The sequence below is a fragment of the Lissotriton helveticus genome, chromosome 11 (assembly GCF_964261635.1).
Source record: "Lissotriton helveticus chromosome 11, aLisHel1.1, whole genome shotgun sequence".
Classification (NCBI taxonomy): domain Eukaryota; kingdom Metazoa; phylum Chordata; class Amphibia; order Caudata; family Salamandridae; genus Lissotriton; species Lissotriton helveticus.
In genome coordinates, this window is record NC_136072.1 from 1,126,436,817 (window position 1) to 1,126,463,422 (window position 26,606).

General features: G+C 49.8%; 1 protein-coding gene across 1 annotated transcript in view; it reads left to right on the forward strand.

Moving 5' to 3' along the window:
- The window catches only part of LOC144792699 (tRNA (32-2'-O)-methyltransferase regulator THADA-like), a 194,070-nt gene that overhangs the window by 99,142 nt on the left and 68,322 nt on the right, over positions 1-26,606 (forward strand). Inside the window, exons 19-22 of the mRNA XM_078667856.1 lie at positions 7,122-7,265; positions 8,241-8,345; positions 12,334-12,534; positions 16,077-16,227. Of these exons, the coding sequence (XP_078523982.1) occupies positions 7,122-7,265; positions 8,241-8,345; positions 12,334-12,534; positions 16,077-16,227 (601 nt within the window). The remainder of the gene's footprint in view (positions 1-7,121; positions 7,266-8,240; positions 8,346-12,333; positions 12,535-16,076; positions 16,228-26,606) is intronic.

Below are 26,606 nucleotides of genomic sequence, written 5' to 3' on the forward strand. Positions count from 1 at the left end.
TGTCATGGAACGCGGCCTTCATGCACCAGCTTCTGAAGGACAAGAACCCAGCATGGTTTGCCACTGGGATAAGGTGGTACTTTGGATACCTCCATGCTTTGTCTCAACAGTACTGTCTGAAGTTCACTAAATGGGAGACATCGTCTTTTCTTGTCTGATTTTGAAACTTTGTATAATAGTGATGTGAACTTGACTCCCAGATTTTATTTGAGCAGAACAAGTGAGCGGCTTTTAGAGATCAGCTCTGTCTTGCCCACAAGGACACAGATGCTGGCAAGCCAGGTTAGAAGTCCACCTTGTGCATCTGTCACTGCTGTGCTCTGTAGGAGAAACTCAGTCACTCAACAGCTTTCTCAGACTTGGGGAGCGCGCTAAGCAACTGGGCGTTCCAGCCTTGATCTTCCATTGGTCTCTGCTCTTGGTCCACATGACATCCTCTGTGTTGAGAAAACTAATGTTTGAGGAGGGTTGGTATTTATCCTCCTTTGATGGCCAGGCCTGAGCAATCAGTCAGTGGGGCATTTCTTAAATATTGTGGTGCTCCTTCAGACCCAGAGGAGCATTCTTCCTTTTGTAGGGTCCCAATTTCATTGGCTGTGTTCCTGTTGTCTTAAAACTAGTTTAGGTTGAGCCTTGTGGATGACAAACGTCTGTGTCTGAGGAGCCCTTTCGTGACAGAGATGGAGGTTAGCTACTGTGGCAATCGATGTTCTGCTGCAGCAAAGAAATTTGGCAAACTACTTTCCTCTGCCTATTCGGAGCAACTGGTTTCAGAGAGGAGGAAAGGTATGTGAACATACTGGCTGCACTATCAAAGATGGACACTGGCAGCCAAGCACATAGCAGATCATCGCCTTGTGCAGCCCTCACCTTTGGAGTCCCTTGGACAAGAACACACGCACACGCACACACACACACACGCACACACACACACACACACACACACACACACACACACACACACACACACACACACACACACACACAGTCTGTCATTGCTGTGCTCTGCAGGAGAAACTCGGTGATTGCACAGGCTCTAACAGACATAGGGAGTGTGCCAAGCAGCCAGGCATTCCAGGCCTGCCTCTTTCATTCTTGATGAAGATCTGTACATTTAGTAGATTCATTGGGTCTTGTGAACTAGTAGAGTTACAGGCAAAATGCTTGTGATATTGACAACAATACTTGCAACTAGTTTCTCATAGTTTGTGAGAGAGGGGAGTTACTCTCAGAAAAGAAGCTACGTTTGGTTGACTATTGATACCGGGGTCCAGCTATAATGGTGCCAAAAATACAGTTTAAAGGGTGACCCCCAATTTGGCTCACAGGATTGTTAAGATGCATCGGTTCATACACCCAGAAGGGCAGGACACAAACTAAGCAGAGTGCGTTATTTGCCTAACAGTTAATTTGAAAGTACCTTTGTTGCTCCTGGTTTGCAGGCTCGCTCCTGCACCTTTGTTACTCCTGGTCTGTAGGCTCACTCCTGTATCGCTCCTGTACCTTTGTTACTCCTGGTCTGTAGGCTCGCTCCTGTATCTTTTTTTACTCCTGATGTGCAAGCTCGCTCCTGTACCTTTGTTACTCCTGGTGTGCAGGCTCGCTCCTGTACCTTTGTTACTCCTGGTGTGCAGGCTCGCTCCTGTACCTTTGTTACTCCTGGTCTGCAGGCTCTCTCCTGTACCTTTGTTACTCCAGGTCTGCAGGCTCGCTCCTGTACCTCCTGGTCTGCAGGCTCGCTCCTGTACCTTTGTTACTCCTGGTCTGCAGGCTCGCTCCTGTACCTTTGTTACTCCTGGTCTGTAGGCTCGCTCCTGTACCTTTGTTACTCCTGGTCTGTAGGCTCGCTCCTGTACCTTTGTTACTCCTGGTCTGTAGGCTCGCTCCTGTACCTTTGTTACTCCTGGTCTGTAGGCTCGCTCCTGTACGTTTGTTACTCCTGGTGTGTAGGCTCGCTCCTGTACATTTGTTATTCCTGGTGTGTAGGCTCGCTCCTGTATCTTTTTTACTCCTGGTGTGCAGGCTCGCTCCTGTACCTTTGTTACTCCTGGTGTGCAGGCTCGCTCCTGTACCTTTGTTACTCCTGGACTGTAGGCTCGCTCCTGTACCTTTGTTACTCCTGGTCTGCAGGCTCTCTCCTGTACCTTTGTTACTCCTGGTCTGCAGGCTCGCTCCTGTACCTCCTGGTCTGCAGGCTCGCTCCTGTACCTTTGTTACTCCTGGTCTGCAGGCTCGCTCCTGTACCTTTGTTACTTCTGGTTCCTCTTGGTCTGCAGGCTCGCTCCTGTACCTTTGTTTTTTTTTTTTTTTTTTGGTTATTATAAACTTTTATTCGCTATCAATGCGTGCACACAGCTTTCGCCTACAACCCTGGGGCCGGCAGCAATCTAGAATCACATCAATACAAGTTGTTGCTCCATTGTTCCAGAAATTATGCTAAAAGTATTACCGGCGTCACCCGTTCCAGTTACCTGGGTTTCAAATACCATTACAACAGTTTAATGTATTGACGCCAAGGTCCCAAATCGATACCCCCCAGCACCACAGGAGGGTAGCTACAGCTTTCTCTAGCGCTGTATTGATAGTCTCTTTCAGTGCGCGCTGTCAGCTACGTGTTCAAAGTCTAACTCCCCTAACCCAACTTGTCCACAACCACCCTCCCCTCCCCCCTCAACTGCCAGTGTGCCTCTCCCCGAGTGCTAATGCCTACTCAAATGTATGTGTCACTAGCCTCAGTCACGTCCTCTCGCCCCCATTCCACCCCACCAGTCATTCATCCACTCTGTGTTCCTGACCTGGAGGATCCCACATGCATGCACCTATGTGTCCTAAGTCTCTGTTGTCTGCATTACCCTGGCGTCCCTCCCTCCCGGTGCCTCCATGTAACCCGAGATAGCTCAGTCCCCGGTGTCCCCCTCCCCCTCCCGCCGCTCCTCCTCCTCCTCCCGATCCTCCACCGCGGCGTTCCTGTTCGAGACGTATGTCAGGTACTGGTCCCAGAAGTTCCGTGGTCTGCTCACCGGCGGCAGTAATTCACTATACAGTTGGGATTGTGTACAACTGTACAACAGAGCCCTTTCCCATTCTTTTTTTGTTGGAAGCGGGCCGCGCATCCACTTCATTGCTATCGCTCTCCGGGCCAGAAGTAACCCTATGCCAGCCAGGCGACATGTAGCTGGGGGTAAGGCTCTGGTATTCCCCAGCAGAGCCAATGCCGGGTCCACCGGGAGGTCCCTTCCCAGAATCCGCTCCAACTCAAGGAAGACTTCTTCCCAGAAGGCGTTTATCCCGGGGCAGTTCCAGGCCAAGTGCACGAAGTCCGCCACTGACGCACTGCAGCGCTCGCATTCCGGCGTCTGCCGTAGCCCATACCTGTGCAAGCGTTCCGGAGTGTAATATACTCTCTGTAAAAATTTAAACTGCACTAGCCTATGTCTAGCATTCAGCGACACCCGTTTCGTGTTCTGACAGCAATATTGCCACATTTCGTCGCTTATCTCCACCTGTAAGTCTCGCTGCCACGCCTGTCGGGCTTTCGAGGGTTCTCGCTTTCGGTGACACTGCCCCATCCTGTACAGTCGCGTTATCATCTTGCCGCTCGTTTGTGTTTTAATGACGTAAGACAGTTCTGGTAATTCTGCGGGTTCCTCCATATCCGGCCCCAGCAGCACCTGCAGCGCTGCGCGGACTCTATGCAGATTGAAACGGTGCAGCAGCGTCGTAGTAATCTGGGGTAGATCCACCTGTTCCCAGGTGACCACCTTCCCGTCCCTGAACAGGTCCCCCAGCTTGAGTATGCCTAGCTGATTGAGGGCGCGCGTGACTCCTTTTTCTCTCAGCGGTGGAAGCCACAAGGCCCATTCAATCGGGACCAGGGGGGAGTACAGCAGTGTGCAGTCATGGCTCCTGGCCAAAGAGTGCCATGCGTGATTCGTACTCTTAATAGAGTCCAGAGCGCCGACCCGTCGCGTGGCCGGTTCGAACACCGTAGCCGCTGGATGGAGGGGTTTTGTGAAGAGCGTCTCTAGAATCACATGAGGAACATTACCTTCCCCATGTATCCAAGTGTGCAAGTGCATTGCTTGCGCGGCCCTGTAGTACTGTTCCATGTCCGGGGCCCCCAGGCCGCCTTGGTCATATGGGAGAGTCAGGACTTGCCACTTAACCCTCGGTTGCTTACCTCCCCATGCCAGTCTCGTGAGGGTCTGAGTCAGCGTTTTAAAAAATGCCTTAGACAGTACCACCGGAAGGGTGCAAAAGAGAAACAAGAATCTCGGGAGCACTAGCATTTTCATGAGCGCAATACGGCCCGCAAGGGACAGCGGCAGCCTACACCATCTGTCTACATCGTCTACCAGTTTCATGTAAGCCACTCCGTAATTTTCCCTGATCAACACCTCCGGGTCTGGGTGTAGTTTAATGCCTAAATACCTGACCGGATCCTCCGACCACTGCAGTGGGTAGTCCATGACAAATTCCTTTGTCACAGGCGTCAGCGGGAATGCCACCGATTTAGACCAATTTACCTTTAGACCAGATAGTGCCCCAAATTGCACTACCTCCCTCAGAACTGGCGCGAGGTTAAGCTTTGGGTCCCGGACATACAAGAGCGTGTCGTCAGCGTACGTGGATATGCATATCCTGTACGTGGGGAAATTAATACCTTCATGGCTGTGGTACTCTCGGAGCGCACACGCTAGGGGTTCCGCTACTAGAGCGTATAACAACGGCGAGAGCGGGCAGCCCTGTCGAGTGCCCCTGCCAATCCCAAACGCCTCCGTGACCGTATCGCCAATTCGCAGCCTGGCCTTTGGTTTGTAGTACAAGGCGCCTATCATTTGTAAAAAGGGCTCACCCAATCCCAGTTTCCTAAGTACTCTGGACATGAAAGGCCACTCGACAGAGTCGAAGGCTTTCTCCATATCCAGGAATCTGTACCTTTGTTACTCCTGGTTTGCAGGCTCGCTCCTGTCCCCTGGTTACTCCTGGTCTGCAGGCTCGCTCCTGTCCCCTGGTTACTCCTGGTCTGCAGGCTCGCTCCTGTCCCCTGGTTACTCCTGGTCTGCAGGCTCGCTCCTGTACCTTTGTTACTCCTGGTCTGCAGGCTCGCTCCTGTACCTTTGTTACTTCTGGTTCCTCTTGGTCTGCAGGCTCGCTCCTGTACCTTTGTTACTCCTGGTTTGCAGGCTCGCTCCTGTCCCCTGGTTACTCCTGGTCTGCAGGCTCGCGCCTGTACCTTTGTTACTTCTGGTTCCTCCTGGTCTGTAGGCTCGCTCATGTACCTTTGTTACTCCTGGTCTGCAGGCTCGCTTCTCTCCTGTACCTTTGTTACTCCTGGTCTGCAGGCTCGCTTCTCTCCTGTACCTTTGTTACTCCTGGTTTGCAGGCTCGCTCCTGTCCCTTGGTTACTCCTGGACTGTAGGCTCGCTCCGGTACCTTTGTTACTCCTGGCTTGCAGGCTCGCTCCTGTCCCCTGGTTACTCCTGGACTGTAGGCTCGCTCCGGTACCTTTGTTACTCCTGGTTTGCAGGCTCGCTCCTGTTCCTGTAGGCTCGCTCCTGCCCTCATCCCTGCTATCTGCTCAAAGTCACCGCTACTACCAGGCATTGGAAAGTGACAGTGGCAGTGACCTGCAGTGCCTTGAAGGCTTACCGCCTTTATTGTGCGGATTGTTTCCTTCCTCAGCAGAAGGTGTAGTTTATTCATAGATTGTAAATAGAAGCGACTCTATGGAGGAGTGGCTGTCACCTTAAAGGTAACATTATCTATTGCTACAGAATAATAATTATCTCTGTTTCTAATATGTGGTATTGTTGACTCATGATTTGTTTTCTTTTAGTTCTTTATCATTTCAGGTAGAAACGTGGAAGTTGAGATGTTCTGTCTTATATGTAACATTCAGTTGTAACCCCTACCGTGCAGGGTCCAAAGCATATATAGCATCCGACGCTGCCCGCACGTCAGAGACATAGCTGACATTAATGCAGCAGGTGCTGTGGCATCAGGACCTGTCGATTGGGGGACATTGGGGGGCATACCCCCATTTATGGCTGTCTTTTCCTACCCAGTGGCTCATTTTCCTTCTTTACTTTTGGGCCATGGCACCCCTTCTACACTAATGTATCCCACTGGTGCTCCGAAAAATCTTCCGTTGGATCCCCACCGAAACCAGAAAAACCGTCACCCAGGCCCTCGTTACCAGCCGACTGGACGACGGAAACGCCCTATATGAAGGAACCACAGCCAAACTTCAGACACAACTTCAACACATACAGAACGCATCCGCACGACTCATCCTCGACATCCCTCGCCACAGCCACATATCCGCCCACCTGAGAAACCTGCAATGGCTCCCCGTCTGCAAGAGGATCACGTTCAGGCTCCTCACCCACGCACACAAAGCGCTACACGACAAGGGCCCTGAATACCTCAACAACCGCCTCTCGTTCTACATCCCCACCCGCCAGCTCCGCTCCGCCAGCTTCGCCACCGTCCCACGAATTCGCAGAACCACCACCACCGGAGAAAGATCCTTCTCCTACCTGGCAGCCAAAACATGGAACTCCTTCCCCGCGCACCTACGACTGACCCAGGACCATCTCACCTTCAGAAAACACCTCAAGACCTGGCTATTCAAGCAGTAGCGACCCCCCCCCCCTGCCCCACCCCCCTTCAGCGCCTTGAGACCCTCACGGGTGAGTAGTGCGCTCTCTAAATGTAATGATTGATTGATTGATTGACATACAAATCTCTAGCTAAACATGTAAAATGGGCACCTCTTTTGAAGTGTCTTTGTCCCGCTCTTGTGATAAGAACAGGTTGTGGGTCAGAAACAGGTTGTGGGTCAGTCTGTACCATGGAAGTAGAGCAAAGGCCACCATGTAAGCAGCAGGTTGTTATCCGTAGGCTTCTTCGTCTTATACAGGGTTACCTGGAAGAAAGTTTCATGGGATCTATTGGGAGTGTCTCTCCCTTAGCCAGGCTCTGCACTACTGAACTTGAGCACAGGTTAAGTGTTGAATACTGTGACTGCAGCGTCATATTGTACAGGTAAGCATACATTGTGGTTCCTGAAGCTCTTTTTCTAGCATGATAATGTTGTTTTGTCTGTGGTCTTCCAGGAGATAGGGCTGCTGCTGGGATCCCTTGTGCAGAAGACCCTGACGTTAGCGCCCCCAGCTGGTGCTGAGCCGCTGCTTCCAGGGGGCGCCTTGGAGACCGTGGCTGGCCTCTTTCGGAATGTCCTCCTGCAGTGTCGACATTGGGTAAGAAGAGCCCGCATTATTGCAGAGTCTGAGACCTGCCTATCAAAAGGGCAGGCCTTACTACAGGTGTGGCTGCACAGCACTGATTCATTGAGCCATTGAAGGTGGGGGAAGGGCACAGGCCCCTTGTATTGCTTGTTCTTGTCTTACAGGAATGAATGGTAGTTTGCTGCCCATGTTTCCTTTGATCTTCTCTAGGGAATGGTAGGAACTTAAAGTTTCATGCACTTGAGCTGGGTGGAAGTGTACATCCGCTAAGGCGGTTATTTTCTCGGGTCATTCAGGGGGACAGAATATTGTACTGGTCTTAAAGTGATCTGCGGAAGAGGTCAGCCCTGTTCACTTTGTTCCTATAGAGAAAGGTGTAAGGCCACTACCTCCATACACTTTGTTCTTGCAGCAGTGGAAGGTTTGAGTCCTGTAGAACTTAGTTTTGTCTTGTAGAGGGACAATCGATAGTTACAGTCCCTGTGCACGTCGATTTAGGCCTGTAGGGAGGTGGCGAAGGTTACAGAGATGCACTGTGTTGATATTATGTAGGGTATAGTACTTCTTTACAGCCCCTATACACATTTGTGTGTCATGCGGGAGACAGACTGTTAGCCTCCTGGTATATATGGAGGGTTACTGCCTGTGTATACTTGTATACCTTTTCTGTTATTGGGGAGCAGTGGAATGTTTAGCTCCTTGTATATATTGTGATTCTCTCTTGTATAATTTGATTGTTCTCCTTCAGGGAGCGGTGCAAGGTTATAGCCCTTGTATACCTTTTCTGTTATTGGGGGGCAGTAGAATGCTAGTCTCCTTACATGTGTTTTTTCTTTCATAATTTGATTGCTCTCTTTCAGGGAGCAGAGGAGGCTTATGGCCTGCGTATACCTGTATACCTTTTCTGTTATTGGGGGGCAGTGGGAATGCTAGTCTTCTTGCATGTGTTGCGACTCTCTCTTGTATAATTTGATTTCTCTCTTTCAGGGAGCAGTGGAAGGTTGCAGCCTTGGGTTTACACAGTTCTGCTGCACTTTGCTGAGCCACTCAGATCGCGGGTTACGATTGATTCCACGGCGCATGCTGATTGAGGTACTCAAGCACGATTTAACTTAAGCAGTGCAAATGCACAAGAACCCATTCTGATAGCCACTTGGGTGAAGCACAGAGTCCTTGTACGAGAAACATGCTCACTAGTGATAGAGGAGGCCATGACAAAAAGCATGACCTTATTTTACTGCTTGGCACATACATCCCTTGGTCTCTAACCAGTTATTCAGGTATTGATGATGAGCAAGGCCTTGGTTTAAAACATGAGGAAGGATCATATTAGCAGATGGGCACCAAAGCGGCGGTTCCCAGGGCTGCCCTTGGATCTTTTGGGATGGCCCTGATTGAAGCTGCCAACCCTCTGTAGCCACAACATCCTGCCGCCTTCTACTAGAGCCTGTTTGCCCTTCTGACCAGGGATAAATCGACCCCCCACTAGGGCAAGAAGTGTCATGCCTTAAACCTTGGTGGGGAGGATGCTTTTGCCTGGTTTTAAATGAGGGACTAAACAGTAAAACGGGCACATTGCCCGACCCACATCTCTTTCAAAGTGCTGGAGGGCAGAGCGCTTGAGGCAGAGGATAATGTGATTGTTGAGAGACACATTGAAATTCTATTGGTTTCGGGTTTTGAAGGAAAAACTTACGAGAAGGGTGGCTGCATGCACATTTTGTTATATTATGTGTTTTTCGTATAGTAGTGTTTGTTAAATCCTTGGCCTTTTGCTGCTGTTGAGAGTGAGGATGGCAGCAGGTAACATATTCAATGTCATCCTACACTTAGATCTTGTACAACAGATGCTAATTAGCCATCTGTCAATGACTATGCCACCACATGCTCTTTGGTACTTCCACAAGACTACCTGGAACCGTGCAGTCATCCTCACATTTTATGATGGCGGAAAAGTATGAGGGACTTAACTCTACACTTCCATACAGTCTCCCTGGACGAATTGACCATATACTGGGGACATTGGTGGACAGGGTCTGCTTGAGCCAGGACTGTGGTGCGGACCTATGCGGCCGTAAAGGGTCTGTGGTACTGAAAATACTGAGGAAGGTTTCACACATTTTCAATCTGTGTAACTGGCTGCAGAGGGTCTCAAAAAGGCTGAACCGGAAACTTTAGCCATACAAAAATATGTACAGCTTCAAATGGGACCCTGACCACATATAGCTGTAGTTCAAGCTACAAGGGGCTGAACTGAAGAGAACAACCACTGACTGGAGATAAGCTCTCAAATGACTGTGATCTCCAGTTGATGGCAGAAAGGAAGTATGCTGCACTTTGAACCTATGGTGAGGAGGACGCCCCAAAGAAAAATGTAGAGTTACAAGAATTTGTAAAAAGAAATTGTTTTTACACAAGGTCAATCATATAATTATTCTCTGATAGAAACAAACCAAGATACATTAAAAACCTGGTGCAATGACATGAACCTTGATGGGCTCGTACTCTGACTCTGACCGAATAACAAATCGTTTGGATTCACCCTTGACACCAGTCTCTCCTTCAAGGAACATATTGCCAAAAAACAATGCAAGCCTGGTACCTGCTCTCTCTTTTAAAGACGGTCAAACCTTTTCTTCCAGGGCGTGACTTCAAAACTGCTGTGTAAGCTCTTGAACTCTTGGTAGTAATTCTGTAGTTTAAGGCCTCCCAGACTCCACTCAGGCACCCCTTAGGGGCAGCCTACAAGCCGCAGCACTTTCCATCCTGGGCCTGAAGAAATATGATCACATCACCCCCACCCTGATGGAACTCCATTGCCTAATCTTGCCAGCATTACGCCCACCCTGATGAAACTCCATTACCTAATCTTGCCAGCATTACGCCCACCCGGATGGAACTCCATTGCCTAATCTTGCCAGCATTACGCCCACCCGGATGGAACTCCATTGCCTAATCTTGCCAGCATTACGCCCACCCTGATGGAACTCCATTGCCTAATCTTGCCAGCATTACGCCCACCCGGATGGAACTCCATTGCCTAATCTTGCCAGCATTACGCCCACCCTGATGGAACTCCATTGCCTAATCTTGCCAGCATTACGCCCACCCTGATGGAACTCCATTGCCTAATCGTGCCAGCATTACGCCCACCCTGATGGAACTCCATTGCCTAATCTTGCCAGCATTACGCCCACCCTGATGGAACTCCATGGCCTAATCTTGCCAGCATTACGCCCACCCTGATGGAACTCCATGGCCTAATCGTGCCAGCATTACGCCCACCCTGATGGAACTCCATTGCCTAATCTTGCCAGCATTATGCCCACCCTGATGGAACTCCATTGGCTATTCTTGCTAGCATTACTGATGAAACTCAGTTGACTAATCTTGCCAGACGCACCATCTTTAAAACTAGCGCCATCATTTGCAAAGCCATCACAACCAGCATCCCCACTTATCTTACAGACAAGCTCACCATCTCTGATGGTTCCCAGAACACCTCAAACCAGAACACCATGAGCCTGCAGACTAAGAAGTGTAAATATAAAAAAAAAACAAGACAACAGGTCTTTTCCATCTATGCACCCAGGATCTGGAACACCATATACATCAAGACCGCCCAACATAGCTCCAATTTAGGAAAGAGTTGATGATGCACTCTTTAACACTACATTACAATGCAATAACCATCAACAGTTCGCCTCCTCCTACTATTACTCACAACCTTTAAGCTTGCCTTTGACCACGTACATCGCTTTGCTTCCTTTTGTTTAGATTCGCGCTATATAAGTGCCATATACACACATCTGAGAGACACATGTCTCAATTATATTAATGTCCTGGCTAGCCCATAACGAATGAGACCAAAATAAGCTGAAACGAAAAAATTAAAAGTAAACATGCCAGAATAAAAATAAATAATTAAAGATAAACATTAACAGTTAATATGGCTTCTATCAATGTAGGCACGTAGATGCTCACCTTTTTTCTTGGTGTCAGTAGAAGCCTGTAAAGGAGTGATATTGAGTTTTGGCATCATACTGTGCTGCTATCCCTCCTGGCTCTAGCATTAGTGCTTGCCCAGTGGCCTGTGTGACATGCTTGCTTTGGGGTATTGTCATAGCTGTCTGCCCTCAACTGTGTAGTTTACACATCCTAGTATTTGGTTGCTTTGCAGTTCATGTGCAGCGTATGCAGGCGGTGTCGCCGCGGTACTCCCCATCCAATCACCTGCCAAAGTGCATGTTGAACATGTTGCTGTGAGGCCCACAAGTTGACTCATGTGCCAGGCCCAACACTTGTCCCATGGGATGCATATGCCTTAAGCAGTTAAATGCCAGCAATTTCACTGTGTGCCTTTAGGTGTAATGGGGAAATAAGCAGACGTGTTACAGATTGGTAACCCTAGGGCGATGGCGCACAGATAATTCTCTCATGAGCTTGACTGGTGATTGCATCTCTTCCTATAATATTCTGAAACAACTTGACATTTATCTGGCCCCCGCCTCTCATCCATCAGATGCATGGAGTCCCTACATTCTGGCAGTGTTAATGTCTCCTGGCCTTGTAAAGTGTGTACTAGTGACAGGATTTATTCCATGCCATCAGATAAAGCTACCATTACACTCCTGTCTGACATGTCTCTTAGTTCTCCCCCACATCTCATAACCCCAAGAACTTTGCAGAGACCTGTGTCTCTTCAAACTTTGTTGGCTGATGATTGCTTTCTAGTGCCATAGCCTTGATGTGCAGCGTTGACTGTGACACTCACAGTTATTGCCAGTCTAATAAAACCAAGTAAGTAGTTTCATTGGGAATACACTTCTTAGCTCGCACAGTGCCTAGGGAAGCTACTAACTCCATTTACATTCTAGGAGTCACCGTAGAATGCCTTGGGTTACATTTCATCTTTGCAGACACCCTACACTACTTTTTACGACAACCATGTATTACATTCGATAGAGTAAATCTTGCCTTGCATGCTCATGTCCTTTCCATCTGACGCTGTCACGTCTGTCCATGTCTGCACCCTCAAGAGCCGGTCTCAAGCTTGAAGTTCTTCACTGCTGTCTTCTAGGCGCTGGACCTGCTGCAGGAGCACCGTCCGAGCTCCATCACTCGCCGGGCGGCTGGCTTTCCCATGCTGATCTTGGGGATAGTGTCTGCGGAGGATGTTGCTGCATCCCGCCCTCTTTTGGCGCAATGCATTAAGACATCACTGGCACTGGCCAGCAGAACCCTACCTACAGACTGGGATGAGACCGTGGACCTTCCTCAGGTGAGGCGGCTGTGTGTGTCCATCTCTTTCATTCATTTATTCATTCATGGCAGTGTTCAGAGGTGATGGCACAACAGCTTATGGGACTGCGGAAAAACTCCTTTCCAAACCTAAGTTGATAGTTCATTTGGAGATTTTCACCTTAGTTTTAACAATATATACTGTGCCTTCTAGAAATTTCAGATGCCCAATTAAACTTGGCAAACTACCATTACGGTAGCTGGTCTTCTAAAATGTCTTTGAGAAACATGGGATCTTCATTAATATTTATATACAGTGATTATATTCACTAACAAGAAACATTCTCTGATTAAACCAAAAACAGTCTTTATAGAAAGGCCACAACACATCTTTCTATTGTTCCTGTTTTAATACAAATGCATGTATTAGCAGAAACCCACAAAAAAAAAAAAAAAATGGGTTCAGATTGTGTGTATCAGTGAATGCACATGTATGTACTCCTTGGAATCTGCACCAGTCATATGTCCCAGAATGAATCATGGGTTTCTTTGTGGATCCTAAAAAGTCAGAAATGTACCTGAAACATAGAGTTAGGCCTATGCCAGTTCCTTATGACTTTTTTTCCTTGCTCTTTTGTGATTCAAGGCCCTGAGTAAGAAGGAGGGTGCCTTGTGTGGGGGTTTGGAGGAATAGCAGCAAATTGTTGTTGGAGTGGACCTGTCCCCTTGGGTTAATCAAGACAATCGCCTTTTGAAGGGCTCTCGCTGACATTGGTGATAAATCTCTGTTTGTGTTTCCCATCTGATCTCTTCCGTCAGTGTTACCCAAGGATACTTCAGAACCTGCCTGAGGGACTTCTTCAAAGATTGGCGCTACACCAGCGGGTGGGGCTGACCCTCACTGGGCCCGTTCCCCTGGGGTCTGTGCTGTCCTTGTGATTCAGGGGCGCCTCTGTACCTCACTGGGTCCGTCCCCTGGGGTCTGTGCTGTCCTTGTGATCCAGAGTCGCCTCTCACCCTCACTGGGTCCTTCCCCTGGGGTCTGTGCTGTGTTTGTGATTCAAAGACGCCTCTGAACCTCACTGCGTCCATCCCCTGAGGTCTGTGCTGTCTTCGTGATTCAGGGGCGCCTCTGTACGCCATTGAGTCATTTCCTGGGGGGTATCTGTGCTGTCTTCGTGATTCAGGGGCGCCTCTGTACGCCATTGAGTCATTTCCTGGGGGGTATCTGTGCTGTCTTCGTGATTTAGGGGCGCCTCTGTACGCCATTGAGTCCTTTCCTGGGGGGGATCTGTGCTGTCTTTGTGATTCAGGGGTGCCTCTGTACCCCACTCGGTTCTTTCCTGGGGGGATCTGTGCTGTCCTTGGGATTCAGGGGTGCCTCTGTACCCCGCTGGGTCCGTTCCCAGGGGTCTGTGCTGTCCTCGTGATTCAGGGGTGCCTCTGAACCTCACTGAGTCTGTCCCCTGGGGTCTGTGCTGTCCTTGTGATTCAGGGGTGCCTCTGAACCTCACTGGGTCCGTCCCCTGGGGTCTGTGCTGTCCTTGTGATTCAAAGACGCCTCTGAACCCCACTGGGTTCATTCCCCGGGGTCTCTGCTGTGTTTGTGATCCAGGGGCGCCTCTGAACCCCACTGGGTTCATTCCCCGGGGTCTGTGCTGTCCTTGTGATTCAGGGGCGCTTCTCACCCTCACTGGGGTCGTCCCCGGGGGATTCTGTCCTGTCCTTGTGATTCAGGGGCGCCTCTCACCCTCACTGGGTCTGTTCCCCGGGGTCTGTGCTGTCCTTGTGATCATGGGGCACCTCTGTACCCCGCTGGGTCCGTTCCCCGGGGTCTGTGCTGTCCTTGTGATCATGGGGCACCTCTGTACCCCGCTGGGTCCGTTCCCCGGGGTCTGTGCTGTCCTTGTGATTATGGGGCGCCTCTGAACCTCGCTTGGTCTGTTCCCTGGGGTCTGTGCTGTGTTTGTGATTCAAAGACGCCTCTGAACCCCACTGGGTTCATTCCCTGGGGTCTGTGTTGTGTTTGTGATCCAGGGGCGCCTCTGAACCCCACTGGGTTCATTGCCCGGGGTCTGTGCTGTCCTTGTGATTCAGGGGCGCCTCTCACCCTCACTGGGGTCGTCCCCGGGGGATTCTGTCCTGTCCTTGTGATTCAGGGGCGCCTCTCACCCTCACTGGGTCCGTCCCCTGCGGTCTGTGCCGTCCTTGTGATTCAGGGGCTCCTCTGTACCCCGCTGGGTCCGTTCCCCGGGGTCTGTGCTGTCCTTGTGATTATGGGGCGCCTCTGAACCTCGCTTGGTCTGTTCCCTGGGGTCTGTGCTGTGTTTGTGATTCAAAGACGCCTCTGAACCCCACTGGGTTCATTCCCTGGGGTCTGTGTTGTGTTTGTGATCCAGGGGCGCCTCTGTACCCCGCTGGGTCCGTTCCCCGGGGTCTGTGCTGTCCTTGTGATCATGGGGCACCTCTGTACCCCGCTGCGTCCGTTCCCCGGGGTCTGTGCTGTCCTTGTGATTATGGGGCGCCCCTGAACCTCGCTTGGTCTGTTCCCTGGGGTCTGTGCTGTGTTTGTGATTCAAAGACGCCTCTGAACCCCACTGGGTTCATTCCCTGGGGTCTGTGTTGTGTTTGTGATCCAGGGGCGCCTCTGAACCCCACTGGGTTCCTTGCCCGGGGTCTGTGCTGTCCTTGTGATTCAGGGGCGCCTCTCACCCTCACTGGGGTCGTCCCCGGGGGATTCTGTCCTGTCCTTGTGATTCAGGGGCGCCTCTCACCCTCACTGGGTCCGTCCCCTGCGGTCTGTGCCGTCCTTGTGATTCAGGGGCTCCTCTGTACCCCGCTGGGTCCGTTCCCCGGGGTCTGTGCTGTCCTTGTGATTATGGGGCGCCTCTGAACCTCGCTTGGTCTGTTCCCTGGGGTCTGTGCTGTGTGTGTGATTCAAAGGCGCCTCTGAACCCCACTGGGTTCATTCCCCGGGGTCTGTGCTGTGTTTGTGATCCAGGGGCGCCTCTGAACCCCACTGGGTTCATTACCCGGGGTCTGTGCTGTCCTTGTGATTCAAAGGCGCCTCTGAACCCCACTGGGTTCATTACCCGGGGTCTGTGCTGTCCTTGTGATTCAAAGGCGCCTCTGAACCCCACTGGGTTCATTCCCCGGGGTCTGTGCTGTCCTTGTGATTCAAAGGCGCCTCTGAACCCCACTGGGTTCATTCCCCGGGGTCTGTGCTGTGTTTGTGATCCAGGGGCGCCTCTGAACCCCGCTGGGTTCATTCCCCGGGGTCTGTGCTGTGTTTGTGAGCCAGGGGCGCCTCTGAACCCCACTTGGTTCATTCCCCGGGGTCTGTGCTGTGTTTGTGAGCCAGGGGCCCCTATGAACCCCACTGGGGTCATTCCCCGGGGATGTGTGCTGTCCTTGTGATTCAGGGGCGCCTCTGAACCTCGCTGGGTTTTGTCTCCTGGGGTCTGTGCTGTACTCTTAATTCAAGGGGGCATCTGTAGCAGAGCAGGTTCCTCCCTCTCTAGTGTCCTGCTTTGCACGTCACGCCGTGGTCCATCCAATCTTTATCCCATTCTCTACCCATAGGTCTCCGCTGTGCATGTCCTCCAGACCCTGGTCCGCAGTTCCAGTTTGGCGGTGGCGCTGCTGCCTTTCGTGACACCCATGGTGGTCCTGTCCCTGAATGCTCTGGTGTCGCCCTGCTGGGCCATGCGCAATGCGGCTGTGCAGCTCTTCAGTGAGTACTGCTCTGTTTGGCATGGAGGGGGTTTCTAGCTAAGGTCTCCATTTCTTTTTTCCTTCCAAACATTTTTATTGAATTTTAATATAGCAAATTAAAGATACACTCAGATTGATTTCATCAATTTCTCTGATTACATACTAGTATACAGCTCACTGACCGCCATTCTGTACTAGGGAGAAGACAATATTGTCATAATAAGTGAGCACATTTATATCAAAGATAGACATACAAAAAATGCTGTGTGTGTATGGAGAGGTGCACCACCAGATTGTCTTTTTCCAATAATGATTTCCGATTTCTTTACGATTAGAATTCCTTTATTTTAATGACATCATAAAATGGGTTCCAGCCAACGCGTTTCGTTCAATACAGTTTGAACTTCAACAAGGCTGAAAGTAGAAGGAATTCTAATCGTAAAGGAATCTGGTCGGTACTCATTATTGGAAAAAGACAATCTGGTGGTGCACCTCTCCATATTCACTTCGTATCTGATCTGCGTTGCAGTTTGCACCTAACAGCGGCAGATGCAGGAGCTGTATGTGCACACCTCTCTAAATCATCACTAAGGGAACTTAGCAGTCAATCAATCAATCAATACATTTGTAGAGTGTTCTACTCACCCGTAAGGTTCTCAAGGCGCTATGGGCAGGGGGGAGGGAAGGCAGATACTGGTCGAACAGTCATGTCTTGAGGTGTCTCCTGAAGGTCAGCAGGTCCTGGGTCTTGCGTAGCTGGGTTGGGAGGGTATTCCATGTCTTTGCGGCGAGGTAGGAGAAGGATCTGCTGCCAGTGGTCGTTCGACGGATGCTTTGGACGGTGCTGAGGGCGAGGTCGGTGGAGCGCAATTGCCGGTTCGGGGTGTAGAAGGACAGTCGTTCGTTGAGGTATACTGGTCCGGCGTTGTGGAGAGCTTTGTGCGCGTGGGTGAGGAGCCTGAAGGTGATCCTCTTGTTGACCGGGAGCCAGTGTAGGTCTCGTAGGTGGGTGGTGATGTGGCTGTGGCGGGCGAGTCCGAGGACGAGGCGTGCGTAGTCGTTCTGTATGCGCTGGAGTCTCTTCTGGAGTGTAGCCGGGATTCCTGCGTAGAGTGCGTTGCCGTAGTCCAGCCTGCTGCTGACGAGCGCCTGGGTGACGGTTCTCATGGTTTCGGTGGGGATCCATCTGTAGATTTTCTAGAGCATTGCGGGGGATGTTGAAGCAGGAGGAGGAGACAGAATTGACTTGCTGGGTCATGGTGAGCGTTGAGTCCAGGATGAACACCAGATTGCTTGAGTGGTTTGTGGGTGTCGGGGCAGCTCCCAGCGCAGTAGGCCACCAGGAGTCATCCCATGCGGAGGGGGTGGATCCGAGAATGAGGACGTCAGTCTTGTCCAAGTTCAGTTTCAGGCGGCTGGTCTTCATCCATTCTGCGACAGCCTTCTTTCCCATGTGGAGGTTGGATTTGGCGATGGTCGGGTCTTTGGTGAGAAAGAGAATCAGCTGTGTGTCTTCGGCGTACGAGATGATGTTGAGGTGGTGTTGTCGGACGATGATGGTGAGTGGAGCCATGTAGATGTTAAAGAGGGTTAGGCTGAGGGATGATCCTTGGGGTACGCCGCAGGTGATCGTGGTGGCTTCGGAACGGTACAGGGGGAGGCGGACTCTCTGGGTTTTGCCGGTGAGGAAGGTGATCCAGTCCAGGGTTTTGCCTCGGTTCCCCACATCGTGGAGGCGCGAAGGGTGTGGTGACAGATGGTGTCAAAAGCGGCCGAGAGGTCCAGGAGGATGAGGGCCGCGGTCTTGCCCTTGTCTAGTATGGCACTGATGTCGTCAGTGGCGGCGATGAGGGCGGTTTCAGTGCTGTGGTTGCTGCGGAAGCCCGATTGGGGGGAGTCCAGTATGTTGTTCTCCTCCAGGAAGAGGGTCAGTTGTCTGTTGGCTGTCTTTTCAATTACTTTTGCCGGGAACGGGAGCAGGGAGATGGGTCGGAAGTTCTTGAGGTCCTTTGGGTCCGCCTTGGGTTTTTTGAGGAGTGTGTTGTTTTCGGCGTGTTTACAGCTCCCTGGGAAGGTGGAGTCTCAAAGGAGCTGTTGATGAACTTTTGAAGTTGGGGTGCGATGATGGTACTTGCCTTGTTGAAGATGTGGTGGGGGCAGGAGTCGGAGGGTGAGCCGGAGTGGATGGTTTCATGATTTTGGCGGTTTCTTCATCATTGACGTTGTTCCAGGAGAGCAGCAGGTCGGTGCATTTGGTGGGTGTAGATTCTGGGGTGTCGGTGTCTGCCGTTTGCATCTGGGTATCAAAGCTGTTGTAGTTGTCTGTAATCTTGTGGTGGAATAAGGTTGCCAGGGAGTCGCAGAGTTCTTGTGACGGTCGGATGTCGTTGGCGCTGGAGCTGGGGGTGGAGATTTCTTTCACGATGTTGAAGAGCTCTTTACTGTTGTGTGTATTGTTGTCTAAGCGTTCCTTGAAGGAGGTTTTTTTGGCGGATCTGATGAGCTGGTGGTGTATGCGTCTGGCGTTCCTGAGGGCTGCATGGTTGTCTGGTGTCTGGTCCTAGCGCCATTGCTTCTCAAGTTTTCTGCAGGTATGCTTGGTGTTCTGGAGGTCGTCGTTGAACCAGATGGCTCTGGTGTTGGTGTGTCTGTTGAAGGGTTTCCTCAATGGGGCCAGGGTGATGGCGCAGTCGTCGATCCATGCTCTGTTGTGGGCTGCTGCGTTGGTCTCGGAGGGCTCGGGAGGGCCTTGGGCGAGTGCGGTGATGAGCTGGTCTTCGGTGACTATTTTTCCAGCTGCGCGGTGGGATGCATTGCGGTTTGTTGTGTGCGGTGTGTTTCTCAAAGGAGAAATGGATCCACGGGTGGTGGCAGGTACCCTCTCTAAACATCTCGAACAGCATAAGCTCCCGGACAAAGCGCAATTTGGCTTTCGTCCAGCTCATGGCACCGAGACGGCCCTGGTGACCGTACTGGACGAGCTTTGTTGGCGGGCAGACAGGCGACAGGCAGGGGTTTTGATCCTGCTTGACCTGTCTGTCGCCTTCGACACTGTGAACCATGATATTCTATTGGGCAGGCTGAGAGATGTTGGAGTTGTGGGGAATGCCCTACGATGGTTTGAGTCCTTTCTTCAAGGGAGGGAACAGGCTGTATCCCTTCCGCCCTTTCAATCGGCCTTCTCCGCTGTCTCGCATGGCGTTCCACAGGGCTCGGCAGTTAGCCCAGTTCTTTTCAACATCTATATGAAGCCCTTAATAGCGGTCATCAAACATTTTAAGATCGAAACTGTCTACTACGCTGATGACACACAGCTGATTCTGTCCTTGGAGGGGAATGATTTTACCTCCTTGGAGGAATTCCACAGCTGCATGCGAGCCACGGCAGAATGGCTGGAAGCCAATTCGTTGCAATTTAACTCCGGGAAGACCGAGGTGCTTTATTGCCCTCGGCCTAGGATAAGTTCTTCCTTACCTGACAACTTCTGGCCGAAGGACTTCACCTCATTGGTCCAGCCGGTGAGGGTAGTTCGGAACCTGGGTGTCATGTTCAAGAGTGATCTCTCCTTGGAGGTGCAGGTCTCTAAGGTGGTAGCTAGCTGCATGGCAATCATTCGCCCTCTGAGAAAAATCCTGCCCCTGTTACCACCTATGGCACGGATAGAGGTGGTACGTTGCACTGTGCTAAGCAGGTTAGATTACTGCAACGCCCTTCTGCTGGAGTCCCCGAGCTATCTTTTGGATAGGCTTCAGAGACTTCAGTCTGCAGCTGCCATACTGGCCTTAGGTTGGCCTCCGAGATCCTCTTCTGCTATGGCTTTGGCACAGCTACATTGGCTCCCAGTGAGGGAGAGGGTGACCTTTAAGTCCTTGTGTCTGACCTTCAAAGCCCTTCATTGGCTGGGTCCGGCTTGCCTTCAACGGATGTTTTCATGGTATGTACCGGCCCGTAATCTGCGCTCCTCCCTGGCCAGGGTGGTGGCTGTCCCTAGGTTTAAAAGATCTAAAGCTGGAGGCAGATCATTTAGTGTGGCTGCGGCTAAGCTGTGGAATTCTCTGCCCATGGAACTCAGGCAGATTGATTACCTGCCTGCTTTTAGAAGGCAGCTAAAAACTTGGCTTTTTCCACGCTTGCCTTAATCTTCAGCCGCCTCCAACCGCCTTTCCTCTCTGCTTTTGTGACTGCCAGCGCCAAGATGCCTCTTGAGGTGATAGCGCGCTCTACAAGTACAATAAATAAAATGCAGTGGTAGTCGGTTCCGTGGAGTTCAGTGGTGTGGCTGAAGGTGACATGGTTGCTGGCGGAGATGATGGGGTGGAGCGTGTGTCTAGCAGAGTGGGTGGGTGTTGTGACAAGTTGTTTGAGTCCGAGGTTGGCGAGGTTGTCGATCACTGTTATGGAGTTGTTGTCGTTGGCGTCCTCTAGGTGAAAGTTCAGGTCTCCGAGGAGGATGTAGTCTGTGGAGGCGATGGCGTGCGTGCTGATGAGGTCAGTGATGGATTCGCTGAACTGTGGTCGGGAGCCTGGGGGTCTGTAGACGAGGGTTCTACTGAGGATGGTGGTGTTGTTGACGTGGATCTGGAAGTGTAGGTGTTGGGCCATGTTGAGGGCGTGTTCGGTGCTGGTGGAGACTCTGATGGTGTCCCTGTGGATGATGGTGATTCCTCCTCCAGGTTTGTTGTTGTTCCGGTCTCTGCGTGTGATCTTTTAGCCGTCGGGTATGGCTATGGCTGTGTCCGGTGCAGAGGAGGTGTTTATCAAGGTTTCCATCAGGAAGGCGACGTGCGGGGTGGAAGAGTCGAGCAGGTCCCAGAGTTTGACGGCCTGCTTGTGGACTGAGTGGGGGTGTTGCGCAGTATGTAGCTGAGATTGTTATGGCCTGCCGTGTTGGGATGGGCAGGGCGTGCTGGTGTGCGCTGGCTGGAGAAGCTGCAGCAACGGCAGGTGAATTGTCCGTGGGTGCTCTTTGGGGAGGCCTGGAAGCAGGTGAAGTTTCGGCTGTCTTTGAGTGCATGGAGAGTGTTTGCGTCGTAGCGGGGTCTGGTCCTGTGGAGCTCGCGGGGGCCAGGGGGTCTGGCGTTGGGAGCGGTCCATGCGCGGACAGGCGCAGTGAGGTGCGGCTATCTTGGTCCGCCCTTGGGACATTTTGTTGTTGACCTACAAAAAATGCTGATTACCTGATTTAGTCTCTCGGTGCTGGTGCATAGAAGCGTCTTGTTGTATTCGTATTGAAGCCCCAAAGTTAATTTCAATGATGAGAACATTATGGTGATGCTGTCCTTGCTACGGACTATGGCCTGCAGTCTTCTGCTTGGCCTCTCAGTGTCGCTGTTGCATTTCCTTTGTTTGAAAGTCGAGTTTTTGTTGATGTTTAGGATTACTCCTGATAAAGTATGTAACATTATTATTTTTCGAATGCATCAATGGATAGCCATTGATAACAAAATATCGAACACCTATGACTGAAATCAGACTGATTCTTTACTTAGCCATTTTAAATACTTGCTAACAGTCATATATCCGTCACGATCCGTCATGCTATTGTGCATAAATCTGCGCAAAGCTTGTATTTTGTCATTTGTATGATGCTTCATGCAAAGGTTTTAATTAATTATACATGAATAAACATTAATTGATAGTAAACAGACCATTAGCAGGAAACCCTGAGGTTCATGTCGCTTGGGGGAAAGCAGCTATGGCAGTGTTGATAAGGAATGCCCCACTAAACGAGCTATGCAACTCCTTTACTTGGACTTCTCTGCATATCTTTACCAGATAATACTGTTTAGACTCAGACCCAAAACAGGATCCTTTGTATTGTATTGTATTATAATTGTAATTGCATTTATATAGCGCTTACTACCCCTGACTAGGCGTCGAAGCGCTTTTTCGGTGAGTAGCACACTACTCCGGGACCCATAAAGGATTAGTGTTGAATTAGTATAGTGAAATATGAAAGTAATTAAAGTGGTGGATAGGTTAGTCCGTTATTTGGATTCGGAAGGATAGAAGAGGACAAAAGTTTTATATTTATATAGCGCTTGTTACCCCTGATAGGATGTTGAAGCGCCTTTTCTTTGGGCAGCAGCACTCTACTCCGGAAACCCATAAAGTCAAGCTTCTTTGAAGAACCTTTTTCGCTTAGAATTATCAGATGCAAACCTCTTTATTGGTGTGGTCTGGAACTCTTATCTCCTGATACCGCTTTCTACTCTATTCTAGAATTTCTAACCATCAATAAAGATAGTACAGGGCAGGAGGAAAAGTTGCTTATTTGTATTCAAATTCTGCGTTGTAGTCGCCTTCATTGAAGTCGTAAATAACCACCCGGCTTCCCCAGTGCCCAGCTTTTGAATAGTAGAACTCACAGTAGGAAACATCTCCACTGAGCCTTTTAAATAGAACTGTCAATGCAAGGCATGCAGGGAGAGGGAAGTGGCTTGCTCCTTAAAGGAACTATTTATATTTTTATTTATAGTGCTGCCTATTTGGCCGTGTTTTCCTTCTTTTTGTTCAGATTTTCATGGGGTTTTCTTAGCAACAACACTAGGCATTTTGCTGCTGTGTGATCACTGTGCAATAATTTTCACTTCCTTGGACTTCAAACACTTCAGAAAATGGAGGGAAATGTGACCTCAGAAAGGCTGCTGTGGCTGCCTGCACTACATATTACCAGGTGTACACTTGCACGTTTTCAGTTATGAAAAGTTTAAGTTCTGGGTTTCCCACCACTTGCCAATCATTCTAACATTTGCGACTTTGATGGAGATGTCTGTGATGCAGAATTTGGAATGCAAGTAACTTATGCTTGCTGGCTTCTTGTGGGGTTGTCTAAGTGATACCAAACCTTTGGGACAGGTTGAAGGATAGTGTGACCAATTCACTTTTTCCAAATTTAAGGTCACAGTTTTGGCTCTGTTGATGCAGAGAAAGTCTGCCTCAATCCCATGGAGTGCATGGTCCAAGCATGAGGTGATGCTGGTAGGATGCTCGGGTCGCTTCTCTAGCCAGAATTGAATGTGTGTGTCCTCTGCTCTTCTTTGGCAGTTTGCCTGGTGTTGTTCGAGTAGCTGGGCTAGGGGATCCATGTGTAAGTATCAGGAGAGAGATGATGCCAGTGAGCGCTACAGGACACTGCGTGCGTGGATGACTAAACTGACCAATCTTGACTATCATTGCACTTAACTAGCTTTTCACTGCTCCTAGTCTGGCCAAAATCACTCTTACTGCTCCCTGAGATGCATGCAGGTTCATACATCTGTGACCATGAAGGATGCTGGCAGGTGCAGTGTCTAGAGAGGTACCCCAGTGGTACTATGGAGAGGTACAGAAGCAGGAGGTATCCGTTCTGATGCTGAACGGCTGCGCAGAGGTGAGCATGATAGAAGTGTTGTGTTAAGGAGGCTTCTGATGTATGTTTGTGTGTATACTGGATCCCATGTGGTCGTTGCAACTTACATACATTAGTTACACCGTGGTCGGACCCATTCACGATTCTGTTACTTCTTTTTTTTTCGTGGATATTTCTTAATTGTATTTTCATCAATATACATCAGTTTTGAATACAATTTTGCGAGATGTAGCACAATAGCACAGCAACTCAACTTATTATTTCAAGTTGCAACAGTACAAATGTATAGCACAGTTACCATGCAGTTTGTAGAATCTGTTTATATATACACTGGTGTTCTCAACCTAGGGTGGGAATTACTCCCATTCTCCTGCATTCCAAGATATATCTGTTTAGTGACATAAACAACATTCACCATAATAAAAAAAGTAAATATTGGGGGTAGACAATAGAAGCTAGATCTCTACTATGCTACAACCCATGTATTATTCCACTGTCATTGTATCACAAACCCCTCGTCAAAAACCCTTGCTAGGGATTTATGTGTGTAGACCCTAAACATCTGTTGTATTCATTTTAATTCCCGGAGGGATGTCGATGGTGCAGTCGGATGGCGGAAGGGGAGAGAACCACGTATTGGAGGGGTATCCGATTTCCAGCCTTGGGCCTTTCATATGGAGAGCGTTACCCAGTTGTGCCTGTGTAGCGTTCTGTCGGGGCATCATATACTGCAATTGGGATACCACCCAATTTAGCCTCTATGGCAGTAAGATATGTCCTCTAGTCGCGAGTGTTAGTCATATTCGCGATACCCAGGATTAATTTCCGGGAGATCGCTAGTTCGGCCATGAGGGCTCTATGCAAATCTTGTAGCCAAAAAGGGTCGGGGGAGGCAGACGTGCCTTCCAACACATAGCTAGTCTTCGCTTAGCGACCACCAGAGCCAAGTCTAAAAATGTATTCAGTGATTTACGTTTTGATGAACGCTTAGTAATCCCTAATAAAAAATGTTGTCCATTTATCGGTACTAGCATGCCTGTGGCCTCTGTCAATATTTCAGCTTGTTCTGTCAAGTACTCAACTATTTTCAGACATGACCATACCTTATTCATGAATGCGGCCATTGTGGCAGTGCATCGCGGGCAGATATCTGCCGCTTCCGGGTACATCTTGACTATTCTGTGGGGGGTTAAATAAGTTTGATGTAGACAGTTAAACTGGGTGTATTTACGCCTTGCATTTATTGAGATGACTTTTGGAACCCCTAGGCATTGTTCCCACTGCTTGTCTGTCAGTGTGGTTGAGAACTCCTCATCCCAGTAGGCCCATAGAGTCGGGGGAGTCTCATCCTGGGGTATTGAGCTGTATAGCATTGTGACTGCGCGGTTGGCAGTACCTTGTGTTAGGAGGGTTTGGAGGAGTCTAGGCACCTCTGGTTCTGGTGTTTTTTTCATACGACTCACAACTGATTCGCTAATGAGGCATATAGTAGCAAGTTAACCCATAATCATCTACTAGGCCGTCAAATGTATATAAAATGTAATCTATGAACATGTTACCCCATGTGGTAAGTTCTGCATTGGCCCAGTTCATTGCCTCCATTCTGTGGCGTTGCATTGCATATCTCAGTATCACCCCCAGGAGCAGTCCTGGGGCATAAGGGGGAGTTTTTTTTTCTATACAAGTACTGGCGCTAGCAAAGTCCAGCAGTAGCCATCAGGAGATTGCCTGTTCTTTTCGGTATCACGGTGTCTGCGCCCATCAACCACTCCAAGACCCCAGTTGGGTGAGTCGGAGTTGCCCCTTTTCTGAATTCTGATGTATTTTGGCCAGCTAACCATCTCGTTGGCCACTGCAACTAAGCAGCTGCATTGTAATATTCATAGTTCAGGGCTCCCAAACCCCCTTCTGATATTGGCGAGTATAATTTCTTGAGAGAGACCCGCTTCCTGTTCTTGCCCCATATAGGAGCTGCTGGCACCGATCTCAAGTTGCCAAATAACCTCTGGGGTACTTGTAGAGGGAAATCTGCAAAAAATACATTAGTCTTGGCAATAATAGCATTTTAGAGGTGGCGATGCGACCCATGGGTGAGAGAAGTAGCTCTGTCTAGAATAGCAGGGAGGATCTAGCGCGCGTGAATGCCCTACCCAAGTTCCAATCTAGCAGATCCGTGGGAGAATGATACACTTGGACCCCCAAATACTGAAAAGAATCATAGGACTCGGGAAGCAGCCTGACTGGGGGTACCACCCCTCTGTTCAGGAGTTAAGTATGTCATTGGGAATAAGAGCGACATGTCCCATTTAACCTTCAGCCCTGATACCTCTCCAAATTGCTCCAAAAGCAACATCAGCTCTGGTAGGTCTGCTGCACAAACGCATAGGTATATCAGTTCATCGTCTACGAAGGATGAGACCGCATGCCATCGGTCATATGCCCTTATTCCCCAATTCAGTGCTCGCCGGCGTTGCGCACAAGTGAGTGGCTCTATTGCCAATGCAATTGGTAAAAGGGGGCATCCTTGATGGGTGCTTCGTTCAAATTTAAACGGTCGCATATGATGGCACCAGTCCGTTCTCTTGCAGTAGGAGCATTATACAATAAGGTTACCCACTTCAAAAAGGGAGGCCCTAGTCTTTAGCGTGCTAGTCCAGGGTATCGAATGCTTTCTCAATATCTAGAGATGCTAACCAACGTTGTGTCTCACCTGTTTTTGCTCAATCCATCAGCATGAACAGCCTTGCAAATTCAAGAAAGTGTTCCTATTTGGTTTGAGGCCATTTTGGTCCGAATGCACTAACAGCTGGGCTATCTCTATTACTCTATCAGCTAATATTTGCCCCAGGATCTTATAGTCTGCGTTTAATAGGGATAATGGATGATATGATCCAAGTAATAATGAGTCTTTGCCCGGTATGAGGAGCACTACCTATATTGCTTCTCGAAGTGAGGAGGGCAGTGTGCCTGCATTATATGCTTCCGTGTACACTTTTTGCTGCTGGGGGATGAAAGTCGAGATCAGACGTTTCTATAAAACTCCAGGG